The 19,881-nt window shown below is 33.3% G+C and overlaps 1 protein-coding gene across 1 annotated transcript; it reads left to right on the forward strand.

Moving 5' to 3' along the window:
* The first annotated feature begins 9,066 nt into the window (after positions 1-9,066).
* On the forward strand, positions 9,067-13,343 carry LOC134265570 (RNA-binding protein RO60-like). Its single transcript, XM_062747796.1, is given in 3 exon segments — positions 9,067-9,184; positions 9,187-9,394; positions 11,439-13,343. Coding segments are annotated over 3 exon segments (1,713 nt in total). The 5' UTR covers positions 9,067-9,147; the 3' UTR covers positions 12,907-13,343.
* The last annotated feature ends 6,538 nt before the right edge of the window (positions 13,344-19,881 follow it).

The following is a 19,881-nucleotide window of genomic DNA, read 5'->3' on the forward strand; positions in this document are numbered from 1 at the left end:
GATGAATGGTGTTGCCATGGTTACTAAAAATAGAATTTTCTGTGAAATTCCTTAAAAATGCTACTCCTTCTACAGTTTTGGTATGATTTCAATATTACTTGGCACACAAGTAGACTACACTAAGATACATAGAATAGTGCATCGATTTTTGATTTCGATGAATGGTGTTGCCATGGTTACTAAAAATAGAATTTTCTGTGAAATTCCTTTAAAACGCTACTCCTTCTACAGTTTTGGTCTGATTTCAGTATAACTTGGCACACAAGTAGACTACACTAAGATACATAGAATAGTGCATCGGTTTTTGATTTCGATGAATGGTGTTGCCATGGTTACTAAAAATAGAATTTTTTGTGAAATTCCTTAAAAATGCTACTCCTTCTACAGTTTTTGTCTAATTTCAATATAACTTGGCAGACAAGTAGACTACACTAAGATACATAGAATAGTGCATCGGTTTTTGATTTCGATGAAAGGTGTTGCCATGGTTACTAAAAATAAAATTTTCTGTAAAATTCCTTAAAAACGCTACTCCTTCTACAGTTTTTGTCTGATTTCAGTATAACTTGGCACACAAGTAGACTACACTTAGATACATAGAATAGTGCATTGGTTTTTGATTTAGATGAACGGTGTTGCCATGGTTACTAAAAATAGAATTTTCTGTGAAATTCTTTTAAAACGCTACTCCTTCTACAGTTTTGGTCTGATTTCAATATAACTTGGCACACAAGTAGACTACACTAAGATACATAGAATAGTGCATCGGTTTTTGATTTCGATGAACGGTATTGCTATGGTTACTCAAAATAGAATTTTCTGTGGAATTCCTTAAAAACACTACTCCTTCTACAGTTTTTGTCTGATTTCAAAATAAGTTGGCACACAAGTAGACTTCACAAAGATACATAAAATAGTGCAATGGTTTTTGATAAGTACAAACCAGTAGAGCTACAGTCTCGACAGAGACTTCTGGTTATGACTATCGGTGTGTTTATACATGATAATAAATACTCAGCCCTGTCTTCTCTCCAGATATAAAGGTTACCTTATGACCTAGGATTTTTAATGTACACTTTATAGATTTCACAACTAAAAAAAGCAACTGGGTTGGCACATAAAATAAGGACTGATTTGGTAAATCTAAACAAACAATTTTTTAAAGGCCTTTATGCGCAACCAGTCAGACATGCATTCAAGCATTTTAAATTACAAGATGCCTAGATCTTTTCACAAAAACATCAAGAGTAAATATTCACATAAAAGTTTAAGAATGTTTTGAATTTGTCCAAACCATCAGCATCAGGGTCAGATTTTACCAACAAAATGATAGAAAACTATGGGAAACCATTGTTTAGAGAATAGACGGAACTGTAAATAATATATGTAATGTGCACAATTTCTTGTAAGGGGTCTTGTAATTATCTGCTATTGACTGTTTCTGCACTTGTATAATCTATAGACATTTGAAATATACATACTCGAGTATGTATGGGAATTTCATAAGGACAGTGTTTTATTATCCGTGTTTTTGTTGTATTATATGTTATTTATTATAAACTTATTAACCACTTGATGTGAAGGAATTCTAATGAAGACACAGTAAATCCAGTGGGGGACATTTTAGAATTCCTATCCATCAGTTAACATTGTGTTAAAATCTCACTTTAGTGTTTTTAGAAATGTGAATCTGGATTGCATTTTGAAGAATACCTTTTTTGAAATTTTCAGAATAATTTGGTTGTATTTCATAGACTTTTTTTTATTTGCAAACTTTAAAGCTGGGCATCATATTTTATTAAATAGAAATGCAATCCAGATTTTTGTCTGAGATTTTCACAATTAAATTTCACTTGAAAAAGTACAAAGAAAAAATGATACAAATTTTAAAAGAACAAATGTTATCAAATTTCTCATCACTATATTGGCATGTATATTTTTGAATTTTGGGACATTCTCTGAATTACAATTTGACAGCAGTTAGCCAGGATGTTTTAATCAAGTCTCACTGCATACAGCAAAGTTGAACTTCTCAATTCCTGCAAAACAGGTTAATAAAAACAAAACAAAGGTTGATTTGTGGGAAGAATACACATTAAAAACTTGCTTGAATATTATTTTGTAAGATTGTTAATTATTGAATGAAGTCAAAAAGAATTTAAATACCTTATCTGTAAAAAAAAGAGTGGTTGTGAAGATTTGTTGTCAGAGCCTTTGTCATGCAGGAATCAACCATCCTCCAATGTAACAGCCATTTTTATAAATCATGAATTCTGCATACCAACATGTATTTGACTTAACCATTTAAAAAATCATCTATTAGCCATAACTCACGTTATCCATCCAAAAAAAAAAAACAAAACAAACATCCTTTTGTCCTTCTGATTAAAATAAACTTCTTTTTAATTGAAAATATGCATAAGTACAGTGTCTAATTTTGGGAAAAAAAAGATTTTTTTAAACTGTTGAATAATCTCACCATGTGTTACTATGTGAAACAATATTTAAATTTTTAAAAGAAAAATAAACAGAGGGAAAATATTTCAGATGTTGAGAAATTTTGATAATATATGAAATGCACAAGATTTTCAGTCTTGTGTAGTCTTTAGTTGTATAGATCAGATAATGTTGTTATGATATTGTTTGTGTTTTGAAGTAAAGTAACATCAGGTATGATTTGGGGATAAAGAAACCATGTATTTTGAAGAGACTGTGTATATTTGGTTCCAACATATAAAATAAAAAGGTTTTGTCAATTGTCAAAAGAATAATTTGCAATTTCTTCAAATTTTAAAATAAATGTTTTGGCAATTTCTCTTCTTTTATTTTTACTTATTAATTTGGGCTCTAATCTGAACCACCTGTTTAAATCAATAAATTCCTGTTGTATACATAGTGTCCAGCAGGCATGTTTACGAAAAATTCCTAAGATTGTTCATAAGAAATTTTCTAAGATATATCTTTAAAAAATTTTATGATTATCTTAAGTTGGTTTTCAAAGCTATCTTATGATTATCTTTATGAACATACGCAAAGTTTTAAACCATTGTCAGGAATCAGAGAGTTGTCTGACATTTATGTTATATTATGCTACACGTTATTTCATTCTAATGAAAATATTAAAGGAGCCAAAAAAAAAAAATTAAAATCTATAAATATAATTTTTTTTTTTTAAGATTCGACGATATACTGAAATATCAAATTTGATCATTCAGAATTTTTGAACAACGAAAAGCGCGCCAATTTTCTCCGTGGAACCCTTATTCTTTGACAATTTCTGGTTCGACGAGAAAACGCCCAGCAGATGAGTCGAAAGTGGAGCCCTAATTTTTCTCAGATTGAAATTGAAATACTGTTTTATGAGGTGGAGAAACACTGAGCCATTTTATTTTCAAATTTTCCAACGTACCCGGGTATCTACAAATTCTTCAAAGAAAAAAGCATTGTATGTATTGTAGGCAATATATGAGAAAATGAACAAGGCAATAGCCCAACCATGTAAACGAAGGAAAAAGAACAAAAAGAAACAACAAACACAAGTTCCAATTTTTTAAAAAGAAATTTATGTCAAACAGAAAAATATAGAATAATTCAATTTATAATTGCTGAAAAGTTAAAATGTCAGTATGAGGGTCGGGTTTTTTTCCCTTCTTTTTTTTAAACGCAATGATTTAGTGATATCACCAATTCGAGTAGGTTATAGCATCTATTCACCTTTTTCGAATATGAGATATCACCTTTTGAATGTTGATGTCATCTACATGTATTTAAATAAATGATAATTATTTGATTTAAAATGGTGATATTACCTTTTCGAATCGGTTACATCACATATTCAAATCAGATATGTGAAATCACCAGTTCAAAAAGACGACAATACTTTTTAAGCGCTAAGCGCAGCGCAAAGCGCTTTCTGTCAGCGTAAATCTACTTCCGTTCTGGATCCAGCGCCACTATAAGCAAGCTAGATAACTCCACTTGTTATTCTAAAAATATGCAACTGGAAATCCCTGACTCTCTTTCTGCTATTTAGTGTAATGCAGCGTTACGTTCATTTCTAATAATAGAAGGCAATTAGTAAGGTTTAAGGATGTTCCACAGTTAGAAGATAATTAAGAGCAGTTCTTATCATGCTCTTCTCTATACATTGTAGTTCATTTAAATCATGTTGACACACATTAATTTGGTACCACGTAGATTACAATTGCTGCCTCTATGGCGCAATTACTTAATTATAAAACCAGTATAATATTTATTATGTACATGCAATATAGTGATTGAATATTCAATACGTACCCCTTACATGATTTAAAGGTACTTGGACACAGATTTGAAGTCAATATTTTCTCTATAATATTACGACTTACATATTTTAATAGCATAAGTATAGATAAGTTTTTAAAACACAAACTTGAAGTGAGTTATTCAATAAAAGAAATCACATAAAATTAAATTACAATGTACTACTTACAAAATATGGTACGTTCTATATATCCATATATAAACTATAATTATTTTTTTCTTCTAGACAACTATTTCAGGCAATGTAACTAAAACAAGCATTTCCATTAACATCTTGCACCATGCTGAGATTTATCAGTGAAGTTGATTTCCGCATCTAAGTATCAATTAGTAACAGACTGGAATGCATTCAAGGACGGGTTTTTTTTAATGTCTATACTTGTGTTGTACATAATTCGAAAGGAAGGGCAGTTTGTGGCTGTACAGACATGTAGAGCATGTGATGGATGTGTTTTCAACGAATCCACTCATATAGTAAAACTTATTTCTCGGAATACATGTATTGCGCTCTAAAATTGTGCTTGTAGTGTGCAGGATATGGCGAAAAAAATGCTAAAACTTTATTTAACGTTTTAAACAATGGACAGAAATAGGGCTGATAAAATTTTAAGCAAACGGTGTAATACTTGAAGTAGGGAACTAGGATTAAATAGTTTTTGTAAAGGAGTGCTCAGCTGTATTGCCGATTCTTAATGAAGACTAAATAAAAACAATAAAGTAATGTTGTATACCTTCATGAAGATTTATTAATACTTGAAATTAATACTGTATTTTCTTTCTTGGACTCTTGAATTATTGATCATTGAAATAGCAGAAATATTATGAGCAAAAATTTTCAGTATTCCTTTTTAACTAGCACAACAATGCCGTAGATATGTTTGTCCTTTCAACATGTTTTGCATGGTAGTGAAGATCATACATACATAAGTAAAGAATGGTGAAAAGCACCAGGCGTCCGCAAAAGATACTAAAGCATTTTAAATTATTTTAACAATAGTCAAAATTACTTTTTAGGGTTTAACGTATGACGGGTTTGACGTATTTTTAATCCAAAGAAGAAAGGTGTAAAAAAATTTTATTGCATAAACGTATCATCTACTAATGAGTGACACATATTGTATATCAACACAAATGTTACTGCAAATACATGTACACTATAAATCATATATTTGAAAATCAGAGATTACTGGATAGCATCAAAAGATAAACATAATTCTTTATACTCTAATGTATATTTACATATTATCTCTGACATAAAGGGTGTTAATTCTACGGATGTTAATTTCATTTACATATGACGTAGTTACAAACATGATGCCAATCTTCAATTTGAAAAACTTGTAAACGCAGAATGAATTTGTTATTAAAAATGATCACCAGAAAATTTTATCTTTCAGTGTTGCACGTAAATGTGAGGAATTTTAGCGACATTTTCAAGTATTAACATTTTTTTTTCAAATACAATGTATACATTTTCCAGCAAAAGTATTGTCTTCCCACAAGTTTTTATTAAAATAGAAAATTTGGTGTTAACACCAAATTTCCTATTTTAATAAAAATTTGTGGGAAGACAGATTAGCTACATGTACATTTAGAGTTTAAATTTGATCGGAGAACTCGATTACCATCTCGAAAAAAAAATTTTACACGCAAAAATATTTTCTTGCAATTTCTTGGACAGTACTGTAAGTGAAATTGATTGATCTTTTGATATAAGAAGATATAATGTATAATGCTTGAAAAAAAGGCATGAGACGGTGTTGAATTTCATATCCCAACGGGGTTCACATATTCAGGACTCACATACTTTTTGACAACTGTGCTCGAGCTAGCGCTATCGCACTGTCAAAATATCTCTTAGAATTCACTACAACAGGACATTTTAAATTAAAAAAATTCTGACGAATTCCAAATCAAGATGCTTAGCGCTTACCAGTACTTTCAGTACTTTGATTCGAAAATAGTGATATCACCCATTGATTTTGAATAGATGATATTACTTGTTTTTATAGGTGATATCACTTCTGTAGCAACAGTTTTAAAAAAAAATTTTAAAAAACAAGCAAAATACAAAAAGAGCTCCATATAGCCTCAAAGCTCACCGAGTTTCTTTGGCTCCGCTGTTCTTTATTAAATGTTCCCTCTTGTAATACTTTAATTTTCTATATTGTGGTCCAGTCCCACCCCCTAGGAGATTCCCTATTATATGGATCCACCATAATAATTTACACAATTTAGGAACTACAGTACCTCATGAAGCTTTCACATACGTTTCACTTTTTCTGGCCCAGTGGTTCTTGAGAAGAAGATCTGCAGGCATGTTTACGAAGCTATCTTAGAACTAAGAAACGTCGTAATTAAGATATACTTAGGACATTTCTTAAGACTAAGTGGCACAGTGGGGTTAACGAAAGTATCCTAACTGAAGAAAGTTCTAAGAATTATCTGAAAGTTAGGACAGCTCTTGACATATCTTAAGTCTGTTTTAAACAAAAATGGCCTCGCCCGTGTTGTTGCCATCGTCTTAAGCCACGTTCCGGAGTCTGCATATAGCTCTCTCTCCTCCAGAATTGGAGAGGATCGTACACTTTGGCCGTGGTTTGCGACGATGTGTTGTGTTGCTGGCACGACGAGAAACGGGAAGAATTCAGGGGACTGATTATGCAGTGACCGTTTACGACGGCGCCCGTATAAGAGGCCGTCTTACATATATCTATGTAAATCGGAGAATCAGCTGTAAAAATTACCACTAGAGATTACGTTTTATCATGTTTGATTAGAAAATGTTGATGATGCAAATGTAACCCAGCTATGACTAATAAATGATATTGCGCCCTAAAGGTTTATAATAACCCCCACCCCCTCCGCATGCAAAATTGTTATTTCTTGCTCTCTTCTGCTGTAGACTCGCATCAAGTGGAATAATTGTTAGCAGGTTGGGGGGGGGGGCGTAAATTCCGCTATAATAGTGGTATATCACTATTATGTGAGATTCCGCTATATTTTCAGCCGTATAAAAATGTCCTCGATTTCATCAGATTACATGTTTGTTGTTTATGGCGCAACTCATGGTGGGTATAAAAATGGACACAAAATGGCACCCTCACATTTTAGGAATTTTATTAAATTTTCTGCCGATGCTTTGAATAATGCGAACACTTTATTCGCATAAAGTTTGCATATACATTTTCATCAAACAAAAGCACGAAATATATCTTATAGCTGAATCAAAGGCACGCAAGAGCTTATTCTTCGTACGAACAATCCTTAAAATGAAGCAGTTTTGTGGAAAAACAAGTTGAATTTGTTTAAGGATCACTGTATTTTTTCTATATAATATATTGTTAGGACATTCGACACTATACTGGGAAACATTAATTTGCATAAATTATCCAATATTTTACTTTTTTGTAAACCCTGGTATACTATACTAACTAGACAGTGATTCCTTATATTTCCATTTCATTGTGATATAAAATTGTAGATTTAGATTTTAAAAACGTAGACATAGATTTAAATTACACGTGGACTCCCATGTCAATTTCAATAGTCCTCGGCCACTGACGTCAAACACAAAGGCAGCTGCATGAGATTTACATGCATATTAAGTCTCCTTAGCTCCTATCGACCTGCCTAATTAACATTCCGGTAGAATTATCAAGAAATCAACTCCGCTAACTTTCAAATAGTTATCACAGAGAAAAAAAAATTAGAAATGGAAATATAGTTTAATTACGGGTATGTCTACAAAATCGTTTGAAGTCAACACGTTGCAAAATCCATGGTCAATATATTATGACCGTGTATGCAAATACATTTTGTCGCAGTAAGGTCTGATGTTGACTAGCGTATTTCATACAAATTTTAAGCAATAAATTGAATTTAATGAATTGACTACGGGGTTTCTCGTTTATACGATCATGACAAAGAGCACAAGGCGGATATGGGCAGTCGACAGGGGATGCTAACTTCTCCATGTCTCCTGATTTCAGAAGTTCGTGTTTGCTCTCAGTCTGCTCAAAATTTAGATTCTTTCAGTGGCCTTTTGAGCTTGGCTGCTGTTCCTTATCGTCATATTTCATTGAAAATACTTGTTAAAATTACGAAGTTGTTTGTCATTTTGCACTTATTGTTGCAGAAAAAATGTAATTCTCGTGCAGATTTAAGTAAGATTTCATAACCATTTTTTATTACAGGACGTAGTAAAATGTAAGATTTAACGCAATTTACATAATCAATATTATCTGCAAGATTTATACATGTACACTTTTTCCGGTTATCCAATGCAAGAAAAAGATGGCATTTCTTGATACGAATAATCGCTTGAACTTGTGGTTTTATACATGTATCAAGAAAAGAATTTAATTATATAGATTATTTACGATCCATTGTACTTAGACGATATAAATTGGTTCCATGAGAATGAGGTATACCATGTATGATCTTTTTCCTTTTGTCACAACAGGGCTCCATAAATTCCCCACCCCCGCCTCCCCTCGCCATCAACGAAACCATCTATTAAATCGGGTTCGTTGTTCTTATAGGCTACTTTCTTTTTGACTGTTGCACCTTTATTTTTTAATAGTAAAACTTTATCATACTACGCAGAAAACGTGATATTAAAAATTGTATACTAGATTCTCTTCAGTGTTTTTGGTTTATTTTCCGCATGTTGTCATTACACATAGGCCTACAATATCATACAATATAGAAAAAAAAGATAGGCTAAATATAGTAAAGGGGATTTCCAAACAAACTTATCACATACGCCATTTTACGACTAGGAACTGTGTTGTGTAGACAAAACAGTTCCAGGTCCGGAATTTAGTGACTGAGAAGTCGAAAATGTCGGACGATGAGAAAGATATGGAGATGGGCGAGGATAATGGCACGGGCAAATGGGGGAGGAGGGAGACCTGAAAAGTCAAAATGAAAGAATAGCGCCGTACCAGCTAATGAACAGTACCGGGGGGCTGTACCAGACTGACTATATCACTCAGCTGATGAGGTTCCTGTGTATCGGAACAACAGGCGGGACATACTACACGGGGGAGGCCGAACTGACAAGGGAAAACGCACGCTGTATTGATAGGTATAACCGCAAAAGGGTTCATGTATGGTGTCCCAATAACAGGTTGGGAACAATTCCCCTGTAGCGAGATCATCTCGCTAAAACGCGTTAATCCCTTTCTAGCGAGAGAAAATACACCTCGGAAAACCGAGATTTATACTCCGGTTCAAACTGTAATCGTGTTAACTTCAGAAAAAGGAAAATCCGGGAGTATGTCAAGTTTGTCAACCCATAATTCGATAAATATTTATTGTCATCTCGATAAAGAACGAGGGCGGTATTGATTGGCATTCGGCAGGAATCTGGGCGTAATTGAAAAGTGAAAATTTTATCGACATGTCACGTGAAATTTTAACATTTTTTTAATTTAATTTAACAGTAAAATATTTTCCCGAAATTGAGCTTTGATTTGCTAAAAAAATAACTTGAAAATTGGCCAGATGAGACATTTGGTACAAAATTGTACATTTTGAAACATGCTTTTCTGAAAATTTTCTATCTCTGGGTCTTCTCTCCATGATTTTGAAACACTATTTGTGTGTGTTTTAATTCAAAGAAACAAATAAACATTTTTAAGAGCACGAAAAATGAACTTTTTCCCCAAAAGTCAGAATTTTCAGAATGGTGTATTTTGTGTATTGTGTGTTTTTCTAGGTGTGTCTGAATACCCTCATTAAAATAAAAATAAAAATTTGCTGAAATCAGCACGTTTAAGAATGTCATATTTACTGTATATAAAAAGAGTAAAGGAGCATACTCGCCATCTTGCATTTCAGGTTCACACTTGATTTAAATCAATATCTACATTTTTCCTTCTGGTGTTGGGTGAGATCTAGCTTCAAAAATGAATATTTACATTCGCTGTGTTTTTCTACAAAGCCAACTGTGAAATTGATTTGAAAACCATTTTCGTGTACATACTCACGCGTAGAAATATACACGAAGAAACGTGCGTTTGCTCGTCAAGTTTTTTTTCAGGTTGGAAATTTTTTTCTTAGCCCCCCTCTAATTTCCTTCCGACACCAATGAACCATGCATGCTTTACTGAAAGTCCAAGGTTAGCAACACAGGTACTCGTGGACAGGATTATCCTTACACCCCCCTTTTTTCTGAGGGAAAAATTTTTAAAGACAATTGACTATTTGTAAGCAGAAATCACTGCTGTTTACTTACAGTGGGAAAATTAATGAAAATAATGAATTTAAAAATGCTTATTCTTGGCCTTATCTTATGCTAAAAATATTTTAATCTATTACAAATTATGTTATTAACTGTAAATAACTTATTTTTTTAAAAATTTTACTTCTAATAAGGGCATATCACTCTAACAGCAAAAAACTGCCCCATAAATAGAGCTCTTTAGTTGTGCAGTGTTTAGAGCTTCCTTAATCATGACTTTTCAACAAATGTTACAACCCTGTTGCGCTTCCGTACTTCTTAGTGTCCACCAAAGATCAAATATTGAAGCAAATATCATGGGTTTCTGAAGAACATGATTTTTACTTTTTATGCAAGAATGGAAAGCTGAAACCCTAAAGAATATAATTTGGATGTCTATACCTATTGTATATGCTTCAAAAACATACCGGTATATGACTGTAAATTTTAAACCCCTAGCTAAAAAAGGCACGATTTAAACGTGGATTTCAGCCTCTTATTATCACATGAAGCATTGATTGTCTTAAATTTTCAGCCCACATTGTCAGTTTTTTGTACTAAATTCACGCTTCAATGCCGATTTCTCCCGGATTTTCAAAAAGCACGAGATTTTTTGATTATTTTATAATGAAAACAACAAAATTCCTGTTTACGGTAATGTTTTTCTTCCGCTAAAGAGGGATAATCGCGCTATAAGGGAATTGTTCCCAACCTGAATAAGGTCATTTGCAAAGTGCAAGTGTGACAACGCGTTAGAAACACCACCACAAGTTTTATTTTCCTGCACATTGTATGTTTGTCACAAGGTTAAACATTTCAGGTAGCCTGTAAAAAAATTGTACGTTCATAATATAGTCATGTTGTATACGCTTATTTAGACAGAAATGATGACACATTTTTGTTGTAGGTTAATCAACGGTGGGAAAGGCAAAGAAGTGGTAGAGTTGGTTCGTGAATTCAGTGTGGAGAATCGAGCATGTAAACAGCGACCCATTATGTACACCCTGGCTCTCTGTTGCCGCTCAAACGACCCCACAACAAAAGTAGAGGGTTATAAAATTTTGTCTGATGTATGCCGAATCCCAACGCACCTGTTCGAATTCATCAAGTACTGCGAGGAGGAAAGCGCGGGAACAGGATGGGGACGTGCGCACCGCCGAGCCATATCTAAATGGTACTTGAATTACGGGAATAAGAAAGATGGGGGAGCATTTCTTGCTCTTCATATGACGAAGTACAAGAATCGCTTTGGTTGGAGCCACAAAGATATCTTCCGGCTCTGTCATATAAAACCGGAACAGGAACACCCCGAGATCAAGTACCTGATCATGGTTACCACGAAAGGAAAGAAGAAAACAGACGAAAGCGACTTTGTTAAACAAGAAAAGGGAAAACCAGACTTTGAGAGCTCTGAACTCAAGAAGGTAATGACCTTTATGGATGCAGTAGCTCAGGCTGAACGTTGCACAGACGCAGAAACCATGAAACGCTTGATACTGGAGCATAACCTGACAAGAGAACATGTTCCTACTGATTTGTTGAAGTCAAAGGAGATATGGAAAGCTCTGATCAAACATATGCCTATGACAGCAATGATAAGGAATCTTGGAAAAATGTCCCATTTGGAGCTGTTGGAGCCAGGGAGTTTTGAGGAAGAGCTGACTATCCAGAAACTGACAAACCAGGAATTACTCAGACGCGGGAAGATCCACCCATTTACACTGTTGGTAGCTTTGAACCAGTACAAGAAAGGTCACGGAGAGCTTGGGAAGATGAAGTGGAATAAGAATGTTAAAGTAGAAAGAGCTTTGGAGGATGCGTTTTATCTGTCATTTAAGAACGTGAAGCCCACAGGGAAAAGATTCTGCCTGGCTGTCGATGTCAGTGGGTCCATGAATGTACCCGTAATGGGCACTCCAACCATTTCGGCCCGGGACGCCGCGGCAGCCATGATGATGGTCACTGCTCGGACGGAGCAGAATTATGAAGTGGTGGCGTTCTCTGGTGGACTCACTCCACTGGATATCAAATCTTCAGACAACCTAGACAACGTTTTGGACAAATGCGCCTCTCTGCCTTTCTGTGGTACCGACTGCTCTCGCCCTATGATGTACGCCATGGAACAAAAGAAGAAATTCGATGTCTTTGTCGTCTACACAGACTCCGAAACCTACTTTGGAAGAATCCATCCATCAGATGCCCTTGTGCGTTACCGGAAGATGTCGGGGATAACACATGCGCGATTGATCGTCTGCGGCATGGCCAGCAATAAGTTCACTATCGCGGATCCTAATGACCCCATGATGATGGATATCGTTGGTTTTGACACCAATGCACCGCAAGCTATCCGGGAATTTGTCATGGGACATATTTAAAAAGCTTGTTTGCCTGATACAATTGAGAACAGCAATTTTGATTGCCTTATGATAATAAAAATGTGTAGATAGTAAGCTTTCCAAGCAGGTAAAAGGTACACGATTTAAATATTTTCATTTTGTTTTGATATTGACTTATTTTTATCATGTTTAATATTAACGTAAGTATTCGATCATGTTTAATGACGTAAGTATTCCATCACGTTTATTGAATTTATATCCATTATTCATTGCTTAGTACATTTATGACATTAACTTCAGAATTTACCATTTTCCTCATTCTTAATTGTTATTTTTTTTTATAAGGAATTCATGATCGTCATCATCTGGTTTACCGGTCTTGTAGAGTAGGCATTCCCCTCTATATTCTTTCCGCCTGGAAAACTGGCTCTCCAGTAGGACCACCCCCGGAAAATTGACTCGGAGTAGGATTTTCACTATTGAAATCCTAATATATACATTTGTGGTATCTCTCCATTATATAAACATACAGGGAGAAAATATCTTCAATTCTGTATGAAGTTTGTCAGAGGTCAGAGGTCAATACGTGACCTAATCACACGGCGCAATAATATCTACCGGTACATAAATTATCAAATGACCTCCTCTACTTGCTTTTCATGTGTAAAAATGAATAAAATAAGCACAAGTAAAATGATAATTATTTTATTTTAAATGTAAACAAGTATTTCATACAGTTTTGGGGCTATTGATTCAACCTGTGTACATAGAGAAAACTAGGAGCCTAGCGTTTGTTTACATTTTTCTTCACTTTTGTCAGCTGCATAGTCTCTAACGTTCATCCTTATTTTTTGGAAAGACCTTTGGTTAAATTTTCATGATAAACTTTTATTTTATCTTTAAATTTTACTCACGATAAATGTGTAAATCTGTTGGAAAATATCTTTGCAATCATGCCATGAACAGCTGCCAAACACCTCGGCGTTTTCGTAGTTCAATGTAAAGCTGTCGCCAGTGTCTCCGTGTTTATCAGTGTTTTACGATAAGTATGCCTTTAGTTACTGAAATCGTGGAATGTTTTTGATCAAATTGCAAATTAACTGGCTCGGACAAGTGTCTAAGTCCATCGGATCCATCCATCCCTTTTCAGCGACTGAAATTCCTCCAACTTTTTATCATCAAACTTCGGACGTGTTTCTTGTGTCTTTTCAGCATCAAATATCATTTTTCACGAATAAAATATTCCCAGAAAACAATCTGTTCACTATTACTGATCACAAGTAGCCTTTCACAAAATATTCCCTTCGAAATAGATTCCTTAGCCTAATGAATTCGAAGCGTAACCGCCATGCAAGCCGATTTACACCTTTCGTCATTTTTCAAAATCTACGACGGACGGTTAGTGCAATAATTTAAATTCGAAAATATTCAATTGTCTGTCTCAAATGTATATATAAGTAATAAATAACAAGTTTATAAACTTCAATGGGAATTGAAGTGGGTCGGTACGTGATCAAATCTTCTGAGAAGGCCTTCGGCCTTCACAGGATTTGATCACGTGACCGACCCACTTCAATTCCCATTGAAGTTTATAAACTTGTTATTTATTTCTTAATTGAATCAGAATCAGCTTCTGGTGGGGACTATACACTCTGTGATTTACGTCAAAACCAGCCCCCTCTCCAACATTATATTATGACTGTGCTGATAGAATATTCTTTCGAAATGCTAACACAGTAAAAAAAAATATTTGAAACTTTACCAATATTATTAACAAAAGATCTAGATGTGCGTTCATGTTTATACTTATGAAAAAAACGGAAATGAAATTCAATATTGAGTATTTAATTATGCACAATTCAAGGTTAGACTATTATTTCCCAATATTGGTCGGATACGTTAAAAATCCGTTCATTCGTATACATATTTTGTCAAATTATTTAAAGTATAATATAAACATTGATAAAATGGAGAAAACTCTACTTTGAGAAAGAAAGAGCAGGAAATGTTCCCTTGGTGCCAAGTTGGTGGAGTGATCTACTCTTTAGCACAGATTCCAGGGGAAACGCTGCTGGGGCATTCTATTTTACTAATGTGACACTTTTTGATTTTGGTAGCTCAGTTGTCACACATACACATTCATATTTCAAAACCCCTGGGTCCGCTGTTATAAAACAAGCTTAAGTCTGAGAATGCTCTCAAGTCTGAGAATTTTCTCACATCCAAAATTCTCAGACTCAGTGCCAATAAAAATACCTTAAAATCTTCTCAGCTGAGTAATTCTCAAGAGTTTTTTTGAGAATTCTCAAAGTTTTATGACGGCGGACCCTGGTTGCATGCTGATTTTTTGTCTTCGAACAATTGATGACAATATAGTCTTAAATTAAGAATATCTTGAAATGAAATTATCAGTCTATGGTAAGGTATGTTGCAGATGTGCATATGCTATAAGTATTCGTACTCGGATAGCTGTATTCGTTAACTATATAACACTGAAGTTTTGTCATCTATGTTATAGTTACCAAATACAACTTATGTCAGTATTTAATCATATTGTTATTCAGGTATGTTAATGTAATCAAATCCTTTTACTTCTTTCTTGGTCTTTTTGTGTTTAATTTGTTTAGTGAAAATAAATAACTTGTGCTTTGATTTCGTGTGCTTTGCTTATTTTAATATTGTTGATAATCAAGGTTTCCTTGAAGTTTTTTTTTTTACAATGCCTATCCTTCTTCAGCGTTCGTTGATTAAACGAGGTCTACTTGGTAACCCCCCCCCCCTCCCCCTTAAAAATGAGCGGGTTTTTTTTTTTATTAGGGTACGTCTGCATATTTCTTAAAATATTGTAATGAATGAGACAATGGGCCTATATATTATTTCAAACGGTGTGACTCAGACTAATGGAACAGTCCAGGAGCCTGTTCACCCCTGTTTGAATAGTATAGCCCTTGGCTTGTAACAGGAATTCTGAAATCGGTAGAAAAGCCGTTAAACCATTACTTAACAAAAGATGACGTCACAAAAATGTCTCGAGAGAACTTAAAAGGCTAGAGTCGAGGAAAAAGCACAAATGAAAGGTAAACCGGGGGATATCTAAGCTTCATTGTAAATACATGAAGAGGCAATAAATTAGCATTTTATTCATTTTGTGTTAATTTTGATCTGGATCAGTTTAATTATGATCGGGTTAGGTCCAAAGATTAAAAAAATTAATTTTTCTAAAATTTCTCAATTTCGTTTCAATTTCTGTAAAAAATATGATTAACAAACATGTTGTCCTTAGTTGTGACTAATCTTATGGTGTATTTAACCATAGGTTTAAAAATATTCACAAATAATGTGTTTTATTTTCATAAATAATTTTTATAAAAAAATTAAAAGTCTAACCAGCCTTTCTTTCCATATTTTATAAGATATTCATATAATGCATTCATTTACATCAAACTTTTAACTCAAAACAACTTACTAGTATTTGGATATAAATTTTTTTTTTTCATTTTCTTTTCAAAAATACAAAAAAATTAATATAAAATAATTAAGAGCTAATATCGGCCTTTCAAGGCTAAAACCATTATTTAATAAGGATGACTCAAAGACATAAAATAAAAAGTTGGTGTGGCATTCCACCTTAAAACTTGGTTGTGGACAGACAAGTAGCATCGTTTTTGAAGGGGGGGGGGGCAACCAGAGAAAAAAAATTAATTTGTTTACTTACCCCTGTAAAAGTTAACAAGCAAAAAAAAAAAATTGGGATGTGCTAATGTTTTTTTTTTATCACTACGTAAAGGGAAGCCTTTTAAAGATAGACTGCGATTTTGTATACCCCCTGCTTGAAAAGTGGGAGGGTATACTGTAATCTGTATGTCCGTCCGTCCGTCTGCCTGTTACGCTTTAGGGTACCCATCTCTTATCCGCAGCTCTTCTTATACCACTGTGTGAAATTTTAATGAAACTTTCACAGAATTTTTATTACATATTGCCATTGTGCACCTCCTAATTTACTTTTTGATCCGACACATATTTTGGATTTTCCGGCCACAGCAAAACATGGACTTGGCCATTATATCCATATGGGAGGCGGGGGTTATCATTTAGTGAGCTCATTGCTCATAGTACCTTTAGTTTTCTTTATTCTCTCTTATTTTTAAAAAAAAAATAATTTATTTATAGTTTCGATTTTGTTCTCCATTTTCGTTTTTAAATATTTAATTTACTATAAATTTCTTTTTTAGTTCGACCATCATCAGTAAAGTGATGTATATTTTTTTTCAAACCTCCTTAGTTCCGTATTCTTTCTCAGTTATAGATAGTATATGCAGAGGATCATGAGAATTTGATTTTGGAAGCTGTGCACCCTGTTTCTTGGTATTGTTGTAGACCTATCTCAATTCATACTGCGATTGTAAAATCACTTCTGTCGTTTACTAATTTTTATTTGAAAATTAAAATAAGTAAAAATCAGTAAACGACACTTCTTGTTGGAGTTTTATGAAGAGACTTACTTTTACAATTGACGACTGACTTTTACAGTTTAAACATAGACAAACTCCAATCACTAAAACGTAAAAGTCAGCTGTCAAATGTATTTGAATTGAACATATTTTATTGACAATTAAAGCCAAAAGGATAAGACACAAGTTCTGACAACTTAGATAGTCTTCTCCTCATACAAAATTTTTTATAATATTGCCAAAATAAAGAACAATTATTTTCGGTAACAATTAGTAGTGTCAAAGACAGTAAACTCTTGATACCAGAACACAATACTATATATACAAAAAATTAAGATTTTTCAGAGAATCGACCACACTCTTTTAAAAAGGTATGAATAACTTTAAAAATTTCTACATTTTGTTGATCAGAGAATGAATCAACACCACATAACATCAAATGGACATCTATAATGTACAAATTGTTGAATGATAATAACTTATTCATTAGAGAATATCTTGCTGTTGCATATTTTCTACAAACAAAAAACAAATGATAGGAATCCTCTATTTGTCCACATGAGCAATTCGGACTGTCAATTAAATTACAGCGAAATAGGTCAGAATTTAAAATACAATTATGTCTTAACCTTGTGTGAATAATATTCCAAAATCTCTTACCAAAAGAAAAATACTTTGGAGGTTTTACAATATTGCTTGACAAGCATTTTTTAAAACTTTTCATAGAAGTTGCCTCCCTTATGTTAATTTTAATTGCATTCCACTTTCTAACAGTATCTGGAATAAAGGATTTATTGAATAATTCTAATCTGCATTTTGGCAAGGAATAATTGGAGGAATTTCTAGTAGAGTATTGTGAAATGTTGCCTCTAATATCAGGTACTATATTTTGAATATAAGTAGGTACTAAATTATTGTGTATTTTATACATTGTTACTAGATTTGTTCGATTTCTTCTATTTTCCAATGGTTCCCATCCAGTTTCCAGATAAAGTGAATTTTTAGAAGCAATAAGTGTAAGACCTGTTACAATTCTAGCAGCAAATAGTTGAACTTTCTCAAGCTTTTCTATGTCTGCCTTTGTACACCCCGACCAAACTTCAACTGCATATTCCAGTTGTGGTCTGATAAAAGAAATATACATCTGGGACAAAATATCCCTTGACACATTAAATTTTAGTTTTTTCAGTAAACCAAGTTTTTTGTAAGCCTTCTTTACAATGATATCAATATGATCAGACCATCCCATATTTGAAGACAGAAGTATCCCAAGATGTGTATGTTGTGTGACATATTCTATTTGACAGTTATCAAAAATTAGATTTGGAAATTGTTGCACAGCTTTCAAATGAAAAAATACAGCTTTTGTTTTCTGTGGGTTGAATTTCAACAGCCATTTTTTCGACCACTCATGTAATACTTTAAGATCTTGATTAAGATTTTGTTCAATATAATTAATATTATCTGAACATTGTTGTAAAGAATTATCATCAGCATATAATCTACAAACAGATATCATATTTTGAGCAACATCATTTACATACATCAAAAATAAGAGTGGTCCAAGTACAGATCCCTGAGGGACTCCAGCTTTTACATAACCAATGGAAGAGAGCAGATTTCTGTACTTGACTTGTTGTGTTCTATTGCTTAAATAACTTTCGAACCATTTTAGCATTTTACCATTAATTCCATACATATGAAGTTTATGAATTAAGCCTTTATGCCATACTCTATCAAAAGCTTTGGATAAATCACAGAACACCATACAGCAGAATTTACCTTCATCAATACTTTTCACAATAGAATGATATATTTCTAGAAGTTGATATACAGTAGAGTGCCCGGGTAAAAAACCTGACTGATATTTATAAAAAAGATTTTTTGAATGTAAGTAATTGTACACATGTTTGAAAATAATTCTTTCAAATATTTTTCTTACACAACTCAACAAAGAGACAGGTCTATAATTTGAAGTTATAGAGGGGTCATCCTTCTTAAATAGTGGAAGAACATATGCCAATTTCCAACATTCAGGGAATGTTTTTAGTATTAATGATTTATTAAATAAAATACACAGTGGTTTTGATATAGTATTTTTACAAGACTTTAACATTTTGTGACTGATGCAGTCTGGACCCACTGCTTTATTGATAATAATTACTGAGATTATGTCTGTAATCTCATATTCTTGAATTTGTATTTCTGGAAATCTATCATTACATCCAATTTCTATATTTGAAAGTTCATGGTCACTGTCTTCTAAAAAAGTGATAGATGTAAAATACTTATTTAAGAGTTCAATCTTGTCAGAGTCTAGTATTGCAAATTTATCTGTGTTAGTTTCATTTATATACTGAATTGGTGGTATTTCACTCGTCGATTTAGTGTGAAAAAAGTCTTTCAATAATTTCCAGTATAATTTTTGATTATTCTTATTAGCATCTTTTAGATGAGAATCAATGTTATCGTAATAATTAGTTATGGCATGTTTTTTCATGTTATTAACCCTATTTCGTAGTTTACGATAATTGTTGCGATCAGATTCTGTTTTAGTTTTTTG

Source organism: Saccostrea cucullata, unplaced genomic scaffold, assembly GCF_032062105.1.
Source record: "Saccostrea cucullata isolate Sc308-1 unplaced genomic scaffold, CSIRO_AGI_Scuc_v1 ctg296, whole genome shotgun sequence".
Lineage (NCBI taxonomy): Eukaryota > Metazoa > Mollusca > Bivalvia > Ostreida > Ostreidae > Saccostrea > Saccostrea cuccullata.